At 41.1% G+C, this 22,305-nt stretch overlaps 1 protein-coding gene across 1 annotated transcript in view; it reads left to right on the top strand.

The window, feature by feature from the left end:
* The first annotated feature begins 64 nt into the window (after positions 1-64).
* The window catches only part of sgcz (sarcoglycan zeta), a 209,529-nt gene continuing 187,288 nt past the window's right edge, over positions 65-22,305 (top strand). The window contains exon 1 of the mRNA XM_088633812.1: positions 65-929. Coding sequence (XP_088489938.1) covers positions 891-929 — 39 coding nt within the window. The 5' untranslated portion in view covers positions 65-890. The remainder of the gene's footprint in view (positions 930-22,305) is intronic.

Genomic DNA, 22,305 nt, shown 5'->3' with positions numbered 1-22,305 from the left:
CAGTCGGCTGGCAGCGTGCGCGCCTTCCTTCTCCGGAGTGAAGAGGCATCTTGATTAGCCGAGCAGCGGGCAATCAGCCTGCCACACAGCCGCACGGGGTCTGACCCGGCGTTAGGACCCAGGGGAGCAGCTGGTGAGCAAAGGCAGTTTGCTTTTGGAGAGCCGGAAAAAAAATTCTGTTTTGTGAGAAAGACGGTTGGAGCGGAGGCAGGCAGTCAGTCAGTCTCACCTGGTGGTGAATGACAGTAAAACAAGACGGGGGAAATCTCTGCGCCGCCAGAATTATCCACCTTCAACTCTCTCGATATATTCTTCATGGGAGGAGAGACTCCTTCCAGACTTTTATCGACACAACTACAGAAACCCACTTCATTGCCGAGGTAGTGCACAGGCGAGGGTTCTGCTCAGCAAGAGAAGCGAATTGATCATTGGCTTTGCCTGCAACTGATCAGAAATTGAAATGTTCTAATATATTAATGATCAGGATTCGGAAAGGCAGATATAACCGGCACCGGTATTCAGCCTCGACACATTTTTCTTAAATTTGCCGCATGAAGCTGTCCAAGACACTGGGTTTTCAGAGGATGCAGCAATTTGCTGGTCGCTAGCTCTTATATTTGCAGGAGACGACATGATCTCACATCGATGGAATTTGCTGGTTTAATTAGGCTGGCAAGCGATCTGGTTAACGGAGAGAACACCTGCCCATTCATAATTAAGAAGTTCAAGTGAATTGTTTTGGTTATTATTTTTAACCAGTGGAGGCGTGATCCGTGGGAATGACACTGAGAAAGGCTGCCGAGGGCTGGAGGACTGGGCTGAGTTCGGGTCGGAAACTACAAGTCTAGATTTTGCAACTTACTTCCACTTTATAATTCAATCTCCTCTTAATGGACCGATCAACATCCTTGGACATCGAAGCTCTGAAGGTAGGTACCGAAGACACTGAGTCTGAAATCGGGAAATGCACAGCATTGTGTACTGTAAAGACAGTACAGTACATCGTATACATTGTTACAAACAGTAGTCTACATACAGTATATATCGTCTACGTGATTCGAGTGGGACTGCTGTCAGTTCCTAGTAGTTCTATCCTGTACGGGATGCAAACGATTACTGTGTTTTAGTCGAATAATGTGAGTGTTTTGGCTGTAGAACAGGATTGTATCAAACTTGGTTGGGATCCCGTTGAATACAACGTGTTCCTTTAATCTGCAACCATTTAAAACATTAAAAGGCGTTGTACAGTTGTTTAATTTTTTCTGAAGTTGGTCGATACCTTAGTTTTCACCCGCTGTCAAATGTGTGCTTGCGCAGCGCTGATCTTTTTTTCTAAACGATTGCTTAAAAAATGGTGATTGTCGTGTGTTGGGGGGTTTTCTGACCAAACGTGTTCTTTTCTTTTTTGCTAAAATAACCCGTTCATTAGTAATGGCAAATAAGCACTAATCAATAGTACAAGTACATAGTAAATACACAAGGTCGAAACAGAAAAGAAAGCAGGTCTTTTTTCAAGACCTACAGAGCATTGCTGTCAGGGTTAATTAAAAATACATAGAACGTTGCAAGTTTAAGTGCCGCTAATGAGGATATTACGGATTGGTTTTGCTATTCCACGCACGGAATCCTTATGAAACAGATCAGTGGTGATGGAGAGCGCTCGTCCCGCGGTTTCTACAGATCCGCCGTGCCTTTGATCCCACTTCTCTTCCTTCTCAAATGTATATTGCATGCAGAATTTGCCTCCCAACTTCGACCGAAACAAGCTGTCTGCCCCCCCTTTTTTAGCAGAGATAATGCGCTTTTTGTATGTTTTTTTATGCTTACCTTTTCCTGACAAAATAGTATACAAATATCTGGTCGACGCATTAACCTTTTCGTTAACAAATAAGCACATATTGACTTGGGGTATGCCTTACTTTGGTTTAGGGTGGATTTAATGCCTTCATTGTATAAATCTTCATTTTGTATCGGGTTGCTCGGAAAAAAAAAGAATATTGGAACAATGCCCGTTTTAAAGTTGTTTCATCACAGACGAACTAAGAGGTTTTTCGCTGTTCTCTACAGCTGGAAGTCAATTAAACTTAGACTTTGGGTGTAGTCTATTAATATCCACTCATCTTCGGAGGCATTTTAAATTCGAAGCTAACAGAATATGAATTCCACTCCATTAATTGTGCCGTTGTCTATTAAAGTACATCTCGGTCTTGATACAATGCATATAAAAGACTTGTACCCTCTAAAGTCGATTACGGAACATACACATTACGTGCTTATTGCAATATATTTAGTTATGGTTTAATACATTTACTGTATATTTTCGTTTTAATTGCATTATTAGAAGCCATATTATACAGCAAAGGAGAAGTCAGATGCCTTGGTTCCTCGACATCAGTGATTTATTTAAAGCTGGTGGCTGAAAAGTTACGTCATTTTAATAACCGTTAAAGGACTTGGAATATTTTTAGCTTTTCTGTCAACACTGTTTGTAAAAATATTTTGTTTGCACTCTGATACCAGTGGCTTTGCAGTATTGAGTATTTTATCACGGTAGAAATTTGATGATAAAATATCTAACTTTAAAAAAAATCACAAATTACATTGCAGAAATTAATATCGAATACCACGCAGGTGATGGTGACAATAATAAAAGAATTGCAAAGATTTTGTCTTTATCTGTTGAATATGAGAGACGAACAAAGTGGTTATGTTACAGCTAAACAACACAAAACCTATCTGAAGCAAGGCTTCTTCGTGAAGTGACACCAGGACTGAAAACTGGACGTTCACCACAGACGGCGCGGTGCTTCACCTCAGTCTTGCGTTTTTCTGGATTTATTTCTGTCGCTGTTAAAATAAGGATATATCGCTGTTTATGATCTTGTAAAACTTCTAACGTCGTCGACAGTTTTACCTATTCGCCCCAGATCTCGTCCGGCTGGCTTGTCACAGGTATTGGTAGGCACGGTGTTTGCTGAGAGGAATAGAATTGTTATTGAGAAGCTCCGCCTGAGATTTGATACACGAACATCTGATTGATTACAAAGACACAACCCTCGGTGTGCATATTTTTCAAACATACAGTGTATGCAAAGAGGAAAAGACCTAACAGCTTGATGCAATGTATTTACTAATTTATATACAGTATCAGATATGTTCAATGTGAATAAAAAGGAAAATATTCATGTATCTACAGGTGGGATGTGTCTTTTGGACCAGTCTGCTTTATTAAGTTAAAGGTTCGCTTTCCATGGGCAACATCCGAAAACACAGCAACAGCATTAATGAAAGTAAAGTACCAGCACATTTTAGCTAGAGCCACCATTTTAATTGCACCTGGTAGGCAAATGGTTTATTGGGATTGGAAACAAAATACAGCACATACGCCTTGATACTCTCTCTATAGGTCACACAGACGTGCATGTTAAAGATGAAACAATTTCTGTATCATCTCGAAATCCTCACATCTCTTTTCCCATTAGAGCAGTGAAACTAGGTATTAGCAACATGCCAAGTCTGTAATTACATAATTCCTCAGGTGGTAAAAAAAACATGCCCTTCATACACCGTTCATTAAGCACTTAATAGAATACTTATAAAAGCTGGTGATACATTTATTTTAGAAATTAATTTCCTTTATTCTGGAAAGACAGCCAGTATGCAAAATGCAACATATGACAAATGTTGGCTGGGATTTCTGGACCACAGCTGAGTTCATACTTTAGGAGAAGCTGAGAATGGCTTCCGTATGAGAAGACACATCACCAGCTGCAGGAATTTCCATGAGAGCTTTGAGCCACACATTCTGTAATTGAATCTGTAAAACAATTCAAACAATAGCCACTGCAAATCTATCCTAGAAAGGTACAGTACAATAGAACAATTACTATTCACTTACAGTACCACTTTCATAAGACATGTAAACCAGCTGTTAATGAGTTACCAAAGTTATAGGCAGTATTACTGTACATGCTCCTAAGCCCAGGTTAGCCTAAGGAGAATGCTTTGAATGTTTTTCTCATCAAAGACATTGAATGCCACTGCACTAACCATTCAAATTTAAAATCCCGAGCACCACCATCAAATTTATTAAGAGTGATCAGCTTTTTCTTACTGAGCTTATGATCCATTTTTCATCTGGTCCGATACCTGATCCTGCAAGGACTTGTGACAGCCATGTGGCACTGTTTCAGTGCAAGCTGTAAAAAACAAGATGTTACTGTATGTATCTGTTTTTCATTTTCACAGGAGGCTTTTCTTTACAATTTTATTTTTTTTCTCTGGAGTAGTTCATTGCCACATGCACTTGTGGATCCAGGGCTATCCTGAAACGTCTGTGTTATAACTTACTCAATTGGCATTTGGATAATGTCTTCCACAAGAGCATCTGGGTGTGGGTGTTGGCTTGGCCAGAGGTGCAAGCAGCAGCAGCAAAGGCTGAGAGAGGTAACCAGCAGTAAAGTTTGAGCAAAGATAAACTGATGCCTGCTGGCGTGTTTTTGTGATCCTTCTTTTTTTGAATGAAATCACAATCAAAATTCAACCCTTGTTTTCTTTCTTGACTGGGACGTTGTTATTGACCCTGAACGATGGGGGTCTAAAAGTAGAGCTTTCTTGGTGCAGGAATATCTGGTGTGGGAGAGGCAGTGTGCGGTTGAGTACTTCAGCATAAATTGAACCCTCTTGGCAGAGACTGTAAAGTCATATCGGTGTTATCTGTTCATCTTAAGACCACTTACAGCGCTCTCCCTGATCTAAAAAACTGTCATGATTTTACCAGAGATCCTGCTTTTGCACTGCTGCTCAATTAAATGCATGCTCACTGGCTTACAGATGTCCTAAGTGTTACTAGTACTCTTTATTAAACCAGTATACATAGTGGCCCTGAAACATTTAGTTCAAAATCTTACTGTGTTCTGATCTCATGACTTATCTCATAAGTTGGATGAAGTCTTTCAAGAACTCATGTGCTTAGAGTGATATCTGTTGCATAGAGAGAGAAATTTATGATAGCGGTCATCTAGGCTGTCAGTGAGAACAGTGGTGTGCATGTGGCACATTTCACATGTAAAGGTTTATTCCCTGCTGAAAAGAGAAGAAAAGAAACACAACGTTTCGGCTGTGGTGCCTTCTTCAAGTGTAAGAAAGAGAGGACTCCTCAAGAGAAGAGATGGCGGCTCCACAGCTGAAACGTTGTTTCTTTTCTTCTCTTTTCAGCAGGAATAAACCTTTACTTGTTCCTTTGCAGCCTACGCATGCTGACGCAGCTGCCTACTTGAAATGTGTCTCATACCTTACGTTAGAGGACATCTCAAATCCCTGTGTAATATTGATCTGTCCAGCAGCTATGTCATACTCATTCTATACAATGATGTGCCATGTTGAGGTTTTAAGGTGTATTATGATTAAAACAAGTTCAGATACATTTACAATGACCCCAATGTAACTGAGTAGTTACTGCAGTCTGACTTAATTAATATTTGCACAGACTGTTATCTGTTAAGGTCCATGTGATCTCCTTTCATTTATGCTCCACAGTAAAACACCAAATACATAATGGGTTAAAATATTTTATTGAAGAATTTCAAAACAACAGTTGACCTGCGAGTACAGAGACCCCAGTTCACCGCCCTGTAAGGTATAGGGTTCTGTAAGGCTCTCGGATTACTTCTTAGTACATTTTCCAATTCATTAGCTCTGGGAGCCCAGAGGGTACTCGGATCACAATGTGTAGTTTCTTACGCTACAATAATAAATATGATTAATACATGTTTGCCGAGGAGCTGTCATGTAGAACATGTCTTTGGATAGCCCGAAGCGAGTGTTTGAACTGAGGCGGTTGCACAGTGTGCGTTGGTTAAAGGGGGGGGTTAGACCAGAAGCTGGGAGAAGTTCACTTCTAAGATTTGATCATGGATTTTGTTAATGCTTATCTGGTGTAACACACCATCAGGGGAAGTAATATGATACAATGCTTGTATTAGCTTTCAGTTATCATACAGGTACCACTACCCTGTCAGTGTGCTAGACTGATGCTGACTATAAGCCCTCTTCAAGTGCCTGAGTCATTTTTTTTATTCAGAGCTGCAGTTTGCTAGCAAATTTCGTCGAAAAGGCATGTTGAAATACTGCAGCTGAGATTTATTTGAGGACTCTGAGAAAGTGAACTGGACAGACGTCTGCCTTTCACTCTGGATGAGTATTGGCCTTTCAAGATATTAACAGAGCAGCAGTATCGCAGTTGAGTTCGGGCGTAGTGGGATGAAATTGCCTGAATGAAATAAACAGATTTTGCAATTAATAAGTCAAGTGAGCAAATAGAATAATTTCTCATTTGCTTGTTCACCAGTTTATTTAGTAGATAAACTTAAAGGCAGTCTATTCATCACATACCTCAAGGGCTTGGGGAATTAGGGTAACTTCAGTGGGATAGCTCTCAATCAGTCTTGAGCCTTTTTCCTAAAGATTAATTCTGGCCAAAAGCAAGCAGTAAAGTAGCAGCACTGTGTGAATTGTCAGTCCAATCACGGAGGCCATGTGTTGCCCACTGAACCAGACCTATTGCCTGACCATCTCCGATTTTTCTAGAAAATCTCTTGTTGGTTTTCAGGTTGGTTCACAGCGTTCACATGTACTACTCCTAATTTTAAAAGCCATTTCCTCTAAGTTTTTGATTTAGCAATGGTCATCCAAAAGCAAAATGATCAGAGAGATCACCCTGGGTTTCACTGAGTTGGCGTGTGCAGTCCCTCCTTCAACCGGTAATACGCAGGGCTTACCAGAATATACTGTTGTTCTGGAAATGTTTGTGGTTCGCTACTTTTGCTTTCTTTCCGCTGGTTTGTCTGATAACTAGTAGACCATGAATATTGCTTCAATATTTGTTACATTGTTTAATGATGAGATGCAGTAAAGAAGCACTTAAACCCTTAAGATGATGCTTAACACATTCTCATGGGTTTCAAACTCTGTAGTCATCCCAGGAGACCAGCTGTTTCAATTTAGTTTCACCTGTTATGGTATTACTGGATAATTCTGCTGTAAGTAGCCTATTACATTCTGCATGTCTTAATTTATTTTTTACATTGGTTACTAATTTTGCTTGCTTTTTTCCTTAATAAAACAGGATGCCTTAATGTGTAAATAAAGCTTATATCATGCTTTTCTTGTGTTGTTATTACACCAATCTATTCTTGTACATTTTTGTTGGTACTAACATCCACTGCATAACAAGCTTACTGCCACTGAGCTTTATTATAGCATTTCATGGTAAAGGAGCTTGCTAGCAAGCTGTCAAAACTGCATGCATTTCTAGTTTGCAATTTGTAGCTGGGTCAAAGTTTTGATTCAGGATTTAGTTTCACTAACAGTGAATAACTTTAACGTTCCTAAAGAGTACTATTTTTGCTTTCTCATTCAGGAATAAACAAGTGTAGCAGATATGCCTGTTCCATGGTGGAAGAATAATTAGACTGAAACCTCCTACAGTAATTCTTGTAAATGGAAATGGGTTGCATTTGTCATTTGCATCCAGTACAAGCCTCTGTGAAATGTGCTTTTCAATTTACTCTCCACAGTTTTGTCAAAATGTTATTTACTGAGCATCAAAAGAAACTTATTTATCCACATATGTTTTCAGAATAATAAATTTAAAGGATATTGTCTTTGGTGTCATTTTGATGAATCGATCATTCATGACTGTGTTACACTTGAATGATTTTTGTTGCATAAGCTTTAAATCGCGGATGAGATGATTTGACGTGTTGAATACCAAGCCCTGTGAAAATTAAGAAAAAAACCACAGAAAGGAACCAACATACAGTACCCTGATGTTCAAGAGGACAATGCTTCAGTACCATTGGTTTGTTGGTGCAGGAACAAGTCTGTGCTTTGTTGTTCACCATCTAGGAAGTTCGCAGTCAGCAGTTTCTATCTTGGAAACCAAACACAGTCATTGGTCAAACACAGGCCTTAATCAAAGAGTTGCAACACTACATTAAGATCAATGGGGATGTTCAAGTGTGATGGTCTAGGCAGGACTGTCTGGTCTGTGCACACCTCCACTTGCAGTGCTTGGTGTCAGCCTGACTGCATGGTACTTCAGTGCATGGATCCAGTCCTGGGTCCTCACTGACAGCTCTTCCTGACAGGAGGACATTCCAGCAGGACAGCACAGGTCCTTCTAACAACAGCTTTCTCGGGAGATGAGAATATGGATGCCCTACTGGCCAGACTTGAGACTCGTTGAACGTTTGTGGGATCATCTGGGATGGTGATAATATCTAGGGCCCAGGGACCACTCAGCAGGTGTCTGACAGCTCCAGCCTTGAGTGGAGTGTAACTGAATCCCTCTTACGTGGCAGTTCCTCCTACTGAGTGCAAAGCTACTGTCTCGAATGTACTACCAGCAGTGCTACCAGTGGCCAGACGTTCTCCTAGCCTGAGACTCTCACAGTTCATTGTTCTAAAAAAAAAAAGACACCGACTTTTTGTAATACATCTGCATCATTTTTGCTTTGCTTGAATTTGCACAACATTTCGGTGAACTACCTCTTGGTTTTTCAACATTTTTGGATAGTTGGTCAGGTAGCGTAATGTAATATACATTACAAACACACCCGTCTCTGACCGAAAAGCCTTCACTTCCACATCCTAATGCAATATCTGTCTCTCGCTGGCTGACGGACTGTACAGCAGGCTGCAACTGTTCACTGTGAAAAGGAAACCCACACCGTTTCGATGAGGGCATCAATATCTTAATTTCTGGTTCAGATAAACCCACCCATCCGCATGCCACTTGCAATAGAAACTTTTGTTTTTAGAAAGCAAAGACGAAAGGTGGGCTTTTGGTTGGTATAGCACTTCTCTGCTGCAGTATTATGGTTTCTATTTCTAGGCACTGCCTGTGTCGAGGTCAGCTCTTCCTCCACAGACAGGAATACTAATTAGAACGTAGACCTCTTGAAGAGAGAGTACACACGCAGCAGATTCGGCTGTGAATCCCAGTTTGGGAAGGTAGAAAGTAATTTAACAGATATTTTTCAATAAAATTATTTTGCTGTATGCGCTCTCCACATGGTTTGGCAACTCCAAAGTTGTGAGGAGGGGCTTCCAAACAAAAACAAACAGGATTTGAACACAGAAAGCCAGCTTTGTGGCTGGGATACAGTATGTTCACCGAAGGGTACAACAGAATGATTGGCCTGCAGAAAGACAGTACACCTCGTGTAAATCTCCAGCTCTCTTCGCGGCCTTTCAGAACCGTGTGTGAACCAGCTACAGTACTGTATATTTAATTCTTCACATAGAAAAGCCAAGGTTACCAATTCATGATTGGGAATTCTTCACAATATTCTCTTTTCCCCATCCGAGTCACGATCTAGCCTCCGGCGTGGGGACGGCACTAACACCCTGTGAAACCTCAGTAGAGACTTGTTGGCTGCAGCTCTTTCTTAAACCCCACACATCCAAAGCCTCCAAAACGCACAATGTGGATTAGACAGGCAGGTCCAGAGACACTGGAGGTTACCACGCCCGAGGAGCCACTCGAACAGGACGCTTGCGACAGTCATGTTTGGAAGTAGCTCAGCCAATTAAGTTAGTAGAAATCCATTAGTAATTAAGTAATTAATAACTAACAGCCTCTGGACTGTTGCTTCCCTTCTTATTTTGTGGGGAAGAAAAAACAATGGAAAGGTGAAGAAAAACTTTTATTAAAAAGTAACCTACTGTGTATACACCATCGCTAGTTTTGCTCTGGTCATGTACTGTACTTACTCTACATGTTGAATGGAGTCAAGAAGCTAAATTACAATATTCTAAAATGGCCTTTTTCCCCCTCATGTTTAATCTTTTTCAGTTTGCAGGTAGAATCTAATGAACGCAGAGGGGAAAAAAAATCAATTGTGATATTTTGATGCTGTAGCATACTGAGCCAAAGAAAATTAATGAACACGTGTTAAATGCGCCACCACAGGGGAGCACTGGAAAAAACCCTATCCAATGCAGAATTCATATTTAATGGATTGGTTTCATTCAATCCCTCTGCAATGGACTGCCCTTTACATCCATTTTGAATTCACTAATTTTAATTACACTGAAGAATCACGGCGAGGAGCTACAGGAAACGTATTGATGGTGCGTGTCAGATAATCCATTTATAATGTTTGTACCACAACAAGAGCATTTCTGGCAGCCTAACCATCGCTCCTGAGCTGTAGGTCTGTTCATACACTGTAGCCCAGGCATAAAAATGAACATCAATGCCAGGTTAAATCTATAGCACTTGACATATCAGATGCTGTATTTAATGCCTTTGAGCTCTCAGGCTCCGCCTTCTACTTCATGTTGTCTGCGAGATAATAACACCACAGCTCTGCATTGATCAAGGGCTAAAAAAAGTCTAAGTTCGATAGGGTGGACAGTACTTTGGCAAAGGCTTTTCTTGGTTTTATGGCTGTCAAGGGGCATGATGGAAATTTCATCAGAGGATGCAGTGACACCGCTCGTAGAACCATAATTTTATTAAGCAATAGAGCAAGTGGCCTCCGTAGACTGGCTCGATGACATATTTACATGAACTGTGAATATTATCTGCCTCATCTAAATTAATACTGAATGAAATACAGAGCTTAACTAGGCAGCGTTCTCTGCCAGTGGAATAGATCATCTCCCAATCATGTTCTCTCTCGAGCCGCTCGACGAGCGCAGGAAAACACAGCCAAGCGCCCTGGCAGTGCAGGCCGAGCAGGTCTCCCACATCCAGGCGCTCGCTGGATCTCGGGAATATAAACTGCGCTCTCTGAGCAGGTTTTCATTTGTCAGCCTTTATTGATAAAAAAGGTGTTTAAGAGAAATCTTCCACTCAGCTGGAAAGAAATGTTTAAAGTCGTAGCAATCCAATATCTATCCACTATCCTTTAAATAGTCGGTTGTTAATTAAGAATATGACACTAGCATATCGAAATATTATGCCAACATATTGTTAGAAATTATGTTTAAATTTCAGACAGCACCCCTCTACTTCAATCCAGTCTCACTAGCAATGAAGACATTTAAATACTTCTCATGAATGCAGTCAAGACCACAGAAAGGGATTATCAACATGCAGCACAGTCAGTGGACTGAAGTCTTTTAAATTTCTTACTACCTTAAATTGCCATATTTGCATAACAGTTGCATGAATGTTATTCAGAGAGTTTTCGTATGAAATATTTGCAGGTATTTTGAAACAGGTTAGTCCCCGTTCCTCATTGTGCCGTAGATTTCCCTGTTTGTAAAAAAACGTTTGAACATTTTAATCTGTAGCGATGGTGAGAGTATGCAGTGGTTCCTCTACTGAATATGTTGAACTTTCATTCCAGTTATGGGGAAACCCTAAAACACTTTATCAGTTTTTGCTACAAATTGAACAAGTTCCTAACTGTATAAGAAATAGAAAACTAAACCTGACAAAAATTGCATTCAGTTTTGCTGCTGATTCTTGATTGCTTAATAACCCTACTTTCAGTGACAGAACGTCCCTTTTCCTTGCTTAATTTCAAAAGTGTCCTACAATTTAGAGTGACATTATATCATATTGAAGTTGCTGTGTGGTGATTATATTTAGGATCAATATCAAAATCTCCTGGGGATTGGGGACCTTGTGGTATTTGTGTGTGAAGAGCAATCATCTGAATATCCTTATCTTGATAATACTTCTAATCATGGTTATAAGCCCTAGAAGGATTTATGCGAAAGTGATATTTTGTTCTTATATTTCATCCAGAAGATACAGTATCTAAATATGTAGTATGTTTTTGTCTCTGATGATTATGATAGTGCCCACTGATACTAGATTTGCTTAAGTTCCTGGATATAGGCAAAGCCTAAAGCTCACGTAATGAATAATATAAAAATAGGATCTTGGGAGCTTTGATGAGTGTGAAACTTAAGACTTTGGGGCTTATTTGCATAAAGTGTCACTTGCATTCTTTCCTCTTGAGCTTTATTAGTGGAGTATTTCTTGGTGCGAACAAACGGATTAACTCTTTTGGGATGACTTTTATTTTCCCGTCTTTTAAATCAGTGATCCAGCCCTATATGTTTAAAAGCCAAGCTGCAAATGAATGATATTTCAGACTCCTTGCACGAAAGAGAGATCTGAAGTGTTTTTTTTCCAATAGGGATGTCCCTAGCAAAAACAGATACATTCTATTGAAATGACCCGGAATGCAATATTATTGCGGTAACCCATGGCACTATCAATTTCTGTTATTGTTGTTGACTATATAAAGAATTTGCTTAGTTTATGTGCATATTGGAAACATCCTTTCCGAATTTCCCTGTGGCTGAATAGGCATGGTGATTGATTGTTTTAATGACCTGCTGCACAGTCCACAGTGGATTCACCCCATCCAAAACAGTGTTGTGTTAATAGAAACTGCACATGGCTCCGAAAAACACTAAATCTTAATCAGGCCAGTAGAGCAAGTTTGATGCTATTACGGCACAGACTAGGATTTGCTCAAATCGAGAATATTTGGCAACATCTTAGTGGAGCTTTAAAGAAAATAGTTTTTCCCAAGACAGTCGTGTCACTTATTGCTGACAGCCGAATAGCGGATCCAATCGATTATAGCACTACTCCGATCATTTGTCACAGAAAAAAAATGTGGGAAAAAAGGGAGAAATTTGATCTTCCTGGCTGGTATAGGAAGAATTGCACATTTAAAATTCAAATGGTGCATGATGCTGAAGTGACAGGGCTGTTCTACCAAGAGAGGTGTATGTGTTGGCTTCTCTTCAGGGACAAAGAAGACATTGTACTGTATGTTTCAGAGTATAGATCACTTCCTCTTTTCCTCCTTTTAATGTAAAGCCGAATCTTCTTCTTCTTGGGTTGATGTTATTTATAAATTGTGCATAAAGTTCACTTTTGTAGTTTTTTGCTTCTGTATCACTATGACTTTTAAAAAAACTGTTACAGTTGTTTTTTTTAGATTGCAATCTGGAACCAAATGACTGTCACTCAGTGCTCTTGAGATATTTCATCTGACATGCAGTTTAGCTCATCTTGAGTTTTAAATACTCAGTGAAAATCATAAGTACATGAGAGCTGTTTCAGCAGCACCATTTGATTCCTAGACAGCTGCGCTCTGTGATGTCTTGAAAGCTCAAAAGAGGAAGGAATGCACACTCTTTTTTAGAATGATAATCATTAATTCTCGTAATTGTTACAAATCTGTTTATAAAACTGAAAAATTAATGTTTTTTTATATTACACCCCTAACCAGGCAGTCTTCTTATGAGGAGTTCTGTGAAAAGAAAAATCACAGTATATCATTGGGAAAAGAGGCACATCAAGGCACAAGCCTGGTGTTTGCAGTTTGGGTAGTAGTCAGGACCATATCTGTATGTTTAGTTAATGGGCAACATTAGTAGTTATGAGTACCTGATGTCCTGCCTACTGGACTTTGTGGAAAGCACTTGCAACTGTTCAGCTAAAGCTGTTTTGCCTAGGCTATAAATAGAGGACCATTTGGAAGTGATATAATTGCAACACGCAACATTTACTTTACAAAGATGTATAGAGATGTTTTCAGAATAGAACAATGCAAGCACTGCCCTACTTTAATTTCTCAGGAAATCCCGAGAGATAAGGTCAACCATCAGTATTTTTTAAAAGCCAAGAAACTGTCATGTCTTGAAATGCATTGAAATGAAAAAAAGACACAACTCTGGAAATTAATTAACTGATTTATTTATACTTCAAAGTGGCTCGCAGAACACAAACCTGGTCAGTGCTTTAGTGGGAGACCCCCAAGGAAAACTGCTGAGAATGTTGCAAGAATACTCATTAACCTCGTCACTTGTCTAGATCTAGAGGGCGCTCCTGCTCTGTCCTGTTCCTATTTTCCCTGTGCTTGACTCCTTCTTCCGGTGTGTCTTGTTGTCGTGGGCTTTATATTTCCGGGTCTCCCTTTCCTCCTGGCTCGGCGTTGGGATCGGTTGTCGAGTGGCTCGCCTCACGTCTGCTCCGTGAGGGCTTGTCTTGTCCCTGACTCCGCCCGATACCGTGAGCCCGGAGCGAACCCCCGTGCTTGCTCCGTTCCTGCCGCTTTGCATCAGGTCCTCCCGTCTCGCCGGTCTCTCTCCACGGCTAGCCCCTGGCTTCCTTGACAGAATGCCGGGCCACACACTAGACCCCGAGAGCAGTTTTTTAAAAATTTTTGTTTCCTGTTTTTTATTATTTTTGTTTTTCTCCTGATTCCAGGCTTGATTGCCCCTTGCTCTTGTGTGTTGTTTTTTACGTGTTTTTTGTTCCCCTGTTTATTTTTCTTGTACATGCTCTTTTATGTGTTTTGTCTATTATTTTGTCTTGCTCCTCCGGAGCCCCGCCCGCCCCCCCCCCTTCCTCTACTCAATTAAGGTTTTTACCCTGGAGGAGGGGGTAGCTCTCAGTCGTGGACTCCCAGAGGTTTCCTTTCAGTTAAATGAGGTTTTTCCTCCCCTAGTCCTGTGCGGCTCATTTATTTTTGGGGCGTCAGCAGCTGCCCTTGAAGAGTGCCTGAATTTCCAAGCCAGTGATGGGAGACACACTCTTGTGGGAGGAGCAGTCCTTTGGATGCGCCAGTAAACTGAGATCCTGATTACTTGGTCGTGAAGAGCCCACGGCACTATGCACGAGCACTGTACAGTAGGTGTGTTAACCTTGGTAACTGCTTAATTTCCACTCTGGGCTTAGTCAGTCTAAATTTCCCACTCGGTTCAAACGGTGCAGTAATTTGTCACTTCTCTACCTGGTCATACTGTATATTGTGGATGCTGAAGATCACCGTGGTGGAAACTGCATTTCAATGGTGTAAGTGAGCTTCCTCCCACCTGCAATGAGCTTTGGGAATCTTTCTGGATAAAAAAGTGCCTTATTCAATGCAAGGAATTATTACTTCTGTTATCTTTATGTATTATTGAAGCCTGTACCAAACATTCTGTAGTCTCTCTAGGCATTCTCCATGCAAGTCTCCTGCTTCATTAATTCCAACAAAACATTATTATACTGAAATGCTTCAATTTGCTAAATGTACTGCATACAGTATATTCTGTATTCATCTATTCATTATTTTTACATGCTAAAATGCCTTTCAAAAAATCTACAGCTTTGCAGGGGAAATAAAATGTGGGGAATGGAGGAAGGGGAGATTGTGTTTAAGTAGGCGTGTATTGACTACAGTAAACACCATTATATTCAAGTGTTTGACTGTGGTGTTATAATAAATGGATCCTGAGGTGGTTGTTACAGTAAGCAGGTTTTAATCTTTATTGTAACAAAGATAAAAATGATGCCTCTTGTTGCTGTCATAGTGGTCAAAACGCACAGTAGTACATCTGGAGTTGGATTAAAAAACGTCAAGGTGAATACTGTCGTTTAAAGGTCCAAGGAGACATGACCTTGTACATTGATGGTGTGCAACACTGCACACAGAGAAAAGCTAAAATACCTGTCAAAATAAAAATGGGAACTCTTTCAAATCCACAGATGAGAGTCCACACAAAATGTCATTTCATTTAATGTGTGTTGGAACCTCTTTGGGCTTCATCCTTTTAGGGTTTCTCGTTTTGACTGTCTCACAGGCATTTGCCAGGCAGATCACTGGCTGTCAGCTAACATCTGGCTTTTCTCCAGATGTACTAAAACATCCACTACACAGTGTGCAAACTGATGTGATGGTAAAGGGCAGATGTTCTGGCATACCGCATGATATGCAGCAGTAGTTGAAAAACTGTGCTGTTAGTGAGAAATACCTGATGGGTTGAAGGTGCTTTGGTGCCTCTGGAGCTGTCTCCTTTGCATTTTTGAGTTCTGACTGGAGCCATGAAGGACTAGAGCAATCTGGGCTTTCAGTTTGGTAAATAGGTCTGGTGTTGTGCCCCTGCCCTTAACCCTAACCCCAGGAAATCTAGAGCAGGGAATTATTTTATTCAGTAAACCCCATCGATAAATTTAACAGAAGATAACCAAAGAAAGTGGCAGATTGTACATCTTTACTTGCTTTCCAGTCCTTGGATTATTTTTTACGTGACGTACTGTACCTTTTCCTCTTGCTTGTATTGTGCCTCAACAGATATAAGCACAGTCTCTTGAAACCCAGCTGGAATTGGGGGCTTTTACATAGTTGGCCTCCGTTTTCTTCTGGTCTTTTAGCCAGTGCATCTGAAAAGTCGCAATCCCAACTCCTGTCCGTAATTTTCTTTAGTTTTTTTCTTGTTAAAGGATGTTAATGAGCCCATGTTCTCAATGCCTGGTGAACTGTTTAGAGCTCTGTGCACCAACCCCCATCTCTGTAAAATGGTGTCTCTTGGTTGAATGGTCTGATTAAATAACTCCTGCAAGCTTATGTAAAGCGTTCATGTTTCTGGAAGTCTAAAACCATAAAAAAATCATTCAAATGATTTGGACTGTCCTGCATATCCTGACTGGGCCCCTGTGGGCTCATTGCTCATCTTCCAAGTAACCGAGTTTACACGTGCCGGTGGGACCCTGGCAGAGAATTGTTTCAACGTTAAACTCTTCGTGGTTAAACTTCCCCTCATACTGCAAGAGTGACTAAATGGGAGCTTGTGCAGATGCCGTTGTAAGGTGGAAGAAAAGCAATGTCCACGCTATGCTGAACCTCATTACCTTCAGTTGCATGTGTGTGGATTACGAATGAGACAGCGTGTAGCAAAACACAGGCTGTGGTTTTTTTTTTTTTTATGATACTACCTGAATTAGCTGGCTTGCTCTTCCACTTTAACTTTTAGTTAGGCTAAGTTGGGTTGGGTCAGTAAACACTGCAATAAGTTCCTACTGGATCTCTGTAACCGCTCATACAAATTACTTGAAGACCTCAGGCTGTGCAGATGTGAAGGCAATGAGAAATCCAGTCTCTGTTCATGGAGGGATTGCTCTCCAAGTTCTTCCTGTAGGTCGCCATTACCATGCATTATGGCAATCTGTTTATGAACCACCTCATGAAACACCTTGTCCTGTCTCCCAGATAAGATAAGATCACTTTATTGGCCCTATACAATTTCTTGTATTAGGAATTTGTCTTTTCACATACCCCAGCTTGCTCTCCATGAGACACACAGGCAGGGAGAGGAGCTGGGGGTCAGAGTGCAGAGTCAGCCATTTATACGGCGCCCCTGGAGCAGCTGGGGTGAAGGGCCTTGCTCAGGGGCCCAACGGAGTAGGATTCCTCTGGCGGCCACGGGATACGAACCGGCAACCTTCCAGCCACAGGGTGCAGATCCTGAGCCACAGAGCCTCCGCACTGCCTGGACAACGTTGCAACACATTGCATCCCAGAACACATTGCAGGCGCGTATCTGTGAAAGTTTTGTCCTGCGACATAATTTCTATGACCATAATAACAGTCATGGTTAAAATCACAGCTCCTTTACTGCTGCTTCATCAGTACAAAGGAACTGGCAGATGTTTTTGGCTCATCTAATCAAATGAAAAAAAGTCTGGCAGTAGCCTTGCCTTAGTGTTTAACTGTTATTAAACCTGCAGTCTGTAGCAGCTGAAAAATTAAGCTTTTATCGTAATTAGATTGAATGAGGAGTCAGTTTCTTCGTGGTTTAATAATGGTTATGCTCTTTGTTTCATGTTCATATTTTGAAATTTGCCCTTTGATTTTGTTTGTTCATAATGTTCTACACAAATCAACAGTAAAAGTGATCTGTCTGTTGTACTGCCTCTCGTTGAGGAATTTCATCATTCCCATCGATCCTGCCCCTCACATCTGTAGCTTTCTCATCTCTGGTGCTCGTCGGTGAGTAGTCGCATTGTTTTTTTTTATTTTTCACCTGTCGACAGCCCACGGTGAGTGGGCACTTCAATTTTTTACTTTGTTATGGAAGTAGGGCCTGATAACACAATGCAGTGCATGTCTGGAAATGATCTCTTGCAAAATAATAGAATTGTTTTTAGTGGAAGATGTGTTTTGTTCAATTGCTTTGGGTTCTGTATTCTGTGTTGGGTTAGTATTATCTCTCCATTTACTGTAGCACAAAACCTCTAAAAAGCAGGACGAGGGGATGATTTTGTTGACCACTGGGATTCTTCAGTATTTACATGTATTTGCCCTGCTTCAATGTGTGAGAGTGCAAGCCTTTTAAATAAAGCGAATAAGGAATGTGTGCAATGAACTGGCAACTCTCTTGTCTTCCTTAGGTCTGGCCAGGTGTGTATTTTGTTTCAGCATTTTGCAGCACCAGGGAATCTCTAAAGGGTACAGTACTGTATGTGCATAAACCAGGATGATCACAAATGCATGTTTGAGGTACTGTACCCACAGGGAGAATCACCTGTGCTAAAATTGCAATGTTAATATCTTCTGTTATATGGGTTGATTCTGATGGCGTTTGTAAGTGCACAGCTCCTAATTGGAAATGTGATTGCATGCTTGCTATGTAGAGGAGCTTTGTGTTCCTGAGAGAGCAGCAGCATTTCACACAATTACTTTCATGAGCTGGCCCACATCACAAACCAGAAAATGAGCTTTTTAAAAATAAAAAAGCTGCTTGTTACAAATAAGGCTTTCATGTGTTCTGTCAGAGTGTCATGCCCCCTGTGTTAAAGCTCGGCCACAGAGGGCTAAAATTTGATTTTCTCTGCAGATTTTTTGGCGAAATTAGATTGGATAAAATTCAGTTTCACAACTGTAGTAACTATGTTGACACTTTCTGACCAGGTTCAGCAGGAATATTGACTCCGGCTTCTTGTATTTGTGGATTGGTAAGTCTTACAGACAGAAATTCAGCAATGGTGGCAATTATAAACTGTACCTAATACTGTATATTCGTGAAACACAGGCTTGCACTCAAAACGAAATCGGTTTAAACTGGAAAAAAGGCAGGGCAACCAAAGCAGGGCACCATTAAAGATGAATTAAAATATAAGTATTACAATCTGAAAGTCAGTGGGTCTGTTCAAAATCTTTATATCTTTATATCTTCTTGACTGCTTATCCAGCAAATCTGCAGTTGGGTTGTTTCTCACATCCCAGGACTTTTCCAATAGAAAGATGGAAGTTGTTGGCTCAGCGGCTCGCCCTGGTTCCCATGTCGATGAGCGAACGGGGGAGGGGGGGGGCACAGTTATACAGCTGCACGGACTGGGGCCGCTGCTGTGAAACACCTCGGCAGTGGAAACCCACCTGCTGAGTCCATGCCTACCCTCTCATCAGTACGTCATCGACCCGGCACAGCAGAGTCAGAGGACATGATTTCCATGGCTGCATGGGGGCGAGAGCTTGGGTCAGGCCTGCAGAGGGAAATCTTTTCTTTTTTGATGCCACAGAAAGGGAAATGAATGCGAGAAAGCGGTTTATAAAACTCTTTTGAGAGCTCGACGAAAGTCGACATCAGCGGTCTCTAACCCTGGTCCTGGAGGGCTTCAGTCCAGTTAGTCTTATACAGTAGGTCACTCGTGTCTGAAGATTAGCAGCACCCGTGTGTTATTGATCGATTGAGGAAGTGATCTGTGCAGAGAACTCCGGTGCTTGAGCACCTGAAGGGCACTTGCAAGTTTTTTGGTTTGGTCCCAAACGATCTCTTGATTAATTGACCAAACCTGCCGAGCTGGCCATGTGATGTGTGAAGGCCAGGCGTCGATGCCGGCTGCTGCTGGTGTCCGAGCACACACCACGCCCTCCGTAGGCAGGGGATGAGCCCACCATGCCAGAGACCGCAGAGCGAAGCAGCAGAGTTTCACACGGTCTCGATTTGCACAGAGCACTGAGCCCGTTTTTGCTCCTCTGCAAAACAGAAGAGATTATGGAGACAGACCAGCTCTCTAGGTCTTTGTCTTCACTGTAAATCCAATTCAATTTGATAACTTTTTCCTTCAAATCACGCTACTTGACGTGAAATTTCATTCACATTTGCTCGGCTACAGTCCCACTCTTCACACATTGGAGACCTGCTGGACTGGAGCTCTCCAGGACCAGGGTTAGAGATTTCTCTGCTGCCACCTAAAGTTGCTCCCTGTGCTCAGGGCTCTCCTGATGTTGAGCTAAATGATCCCTCTTTATTATTCACCATTTTACATTCTTAACGTGTATTGAGTTCAGTTTAATTCACCTTTAGTGGGTTAGCAAATGCAAATTGGTTCTGAATCATTTGACATTTCAGTATCCAAATGAAAAGAGCAAGAAATGTTGACCCACTCACACCTTCTGATATTGCTCATTGTTGTGCAACATGAATCACTATTTTAAGTCAATTTCCCTTGTGGAAAGTGTGACTGAAATATTAGTGATTGCTGATAAAATACCGCTTTTGCACGTCGAACAATACACAAAAGCAAACTGGGTACATAGTAGATTATGGTTCCTCTCTTTTTGCTAAAAATGGTTTTACATTTAAATTGCTCAGCTCTAAACTTTGGCAACACAATCAAGTCCTGTCACCTTTATCTGAACTCTGTTAATTCACCTGGAACATTATGTGCTACTTACTAGAGTGACTCAGTAGAATTTTGAAAGATATTTCTGACACACAATTATAGTGTAATGAACGATGTTTATCATGAAGGTAGGAATTAACTGTCAAAAAAGGAGATAGAAGTGTAACCTGAGGTATTCTTGTAAGCGGTAATCTTGTGGTAATATTTTTTAATTGGGCATGGCTTGATGTAGTGTAGCAAAAAATGTGGATCACTTTAAATATATATCTTTATTTTGTATTTAAATCACACAGTTGTTTGTTTACCTGGTCCACACAGTATGTTTCAGAAAGATAGTGTATTAATTAATCAGAGAACACATCGCAGAACTGCTGCAGGGCAAGAATTTGGAAGGGGAAATATAAAAAAACCAAAACAGGCCGAAATAAATATGCTCCTTGTTACGTTGAAACGGTAGCACTACTAATGGGAATTTTCCTCCACATCTAGTGTGGAGTGAATGGGCATACAGTATACTGTAGGTTCTTCAAAGGAAAAAAAGCATTATGCAGATCTCGCGGACAATGAGTGGTAGAGACAGGATTTCAGATCTCTCTTCACTGTGACAAGAAAGTGAAGGCTGCTGGAGATAGAGAGAGAACAGGGGTAGATGTCGCTGGGGCTGGCTCTCAGCTATACGTAAGTGTGAGAGGCATGGATAATACCGTATATTCCTGGAAAAAAAAACTCTACATGCTACCATTATGCACACATACATTATTACCCTTAACTACACGAGAGATTGTTAAAGTTAAGTCTTCTTATACCAAAGTGAACAATTTTAAGTTGAAAGATTTTTAGCTTTTGTTGTCCAGAACAGGATCAGCTATTATGCCCCTTTTAACCTAAATGCTTTTAGATTCTCTGCAAGTGCAAAAAATGGAAGAAAACTCTTTGAATAAAAAATATGAATACCTGGAATGTGTGCAAATACCTGTATCATAGAAATAAGATAATTTAAGAGAATAATAAAACTTCAAAAACCCAAACTGCCTAAATTAGACAGAAATGTGAGTACTCTTTGGAACTAAGCCTGCTTTTAAAAGAACCACCCCTCCATCATCAGAAGCCCATAAGAATTAATTAATTGCTTACACTTATGTAGCACTTTTACCTTATATAGCACTCAAAGCACTTTACAGGATCCCCTCCACCACCTCCAGTGTGCAGCCTCATCTGGATGATGCGCCAGCAGCCATAGTGCACCAGTACGCTCCCCACACACCAGCTCTCACTGGGGATGAGAGCAGAGTAATGAAGCCAGTTCAGAGATGGGGATTATTAGGAGGCCATGATTGGTAAAGGCCAGGGGGATATTTGGCCAGGACACTGGGATAACACCCTGCTGTTTTCAAGAAACACCCTGGATTTTTAATGATTACAGAGAGTCAGGACCTCAGTTTTACATCTCCTCTGAAAGATGGGGCCTTTTTACAGCACAGTGTCCCCATCACTATACTGGGGCATTAGGACCCACACAGACCTCAGGGTGAGCGCCCCCTACTGGCCCCACTAACACATCTTGCAGCAGCAATCTTAGCTTTCCCAGAAGGTCCCATCCAGGCTCACACCTGCTGAGCTTCAGTGGGCTGCCTGAGTTGCAGGGTGATATGGCTGCAAATGGTTGGAAATTATTGGTCCGAGGGTTTTATCCTATATTTTCTTGAAATTAGCCAGGGTATCTGGTTCAGCAACATGGGTTATTTATTGCTAATTGGACAGCTCAAAACTTTGGAGGTCATTTTAGAAGACAAGCTTGTTTTATCATTATTTCTGGTGCTGTGTGCAACTAGAAAGGCTTGACTAGTATATATATGTAATGCATAGACCAT

The sequence above is a fragment of the Lepisosteus platostomus genome, chromosome 1 (genome assembly GCF_059453375.1).
Source record: "Lepisosteus platostomus isolate fLepPlt1 chromosome 1, fLepPlt1.hap1, whole genome shotgun sequence".
Lineage (NCBI taxonomy): Eukaryota > Metazoa > Chordata > Actinopteri > Semionotiformes > Lepisosteidae > Lepisosteus > Lepisosteus platostomus.
Note: the sequence above shows the minus strand (reverse complement) of the source record. Positions and strands in the feature narration are given on the sequence as shown.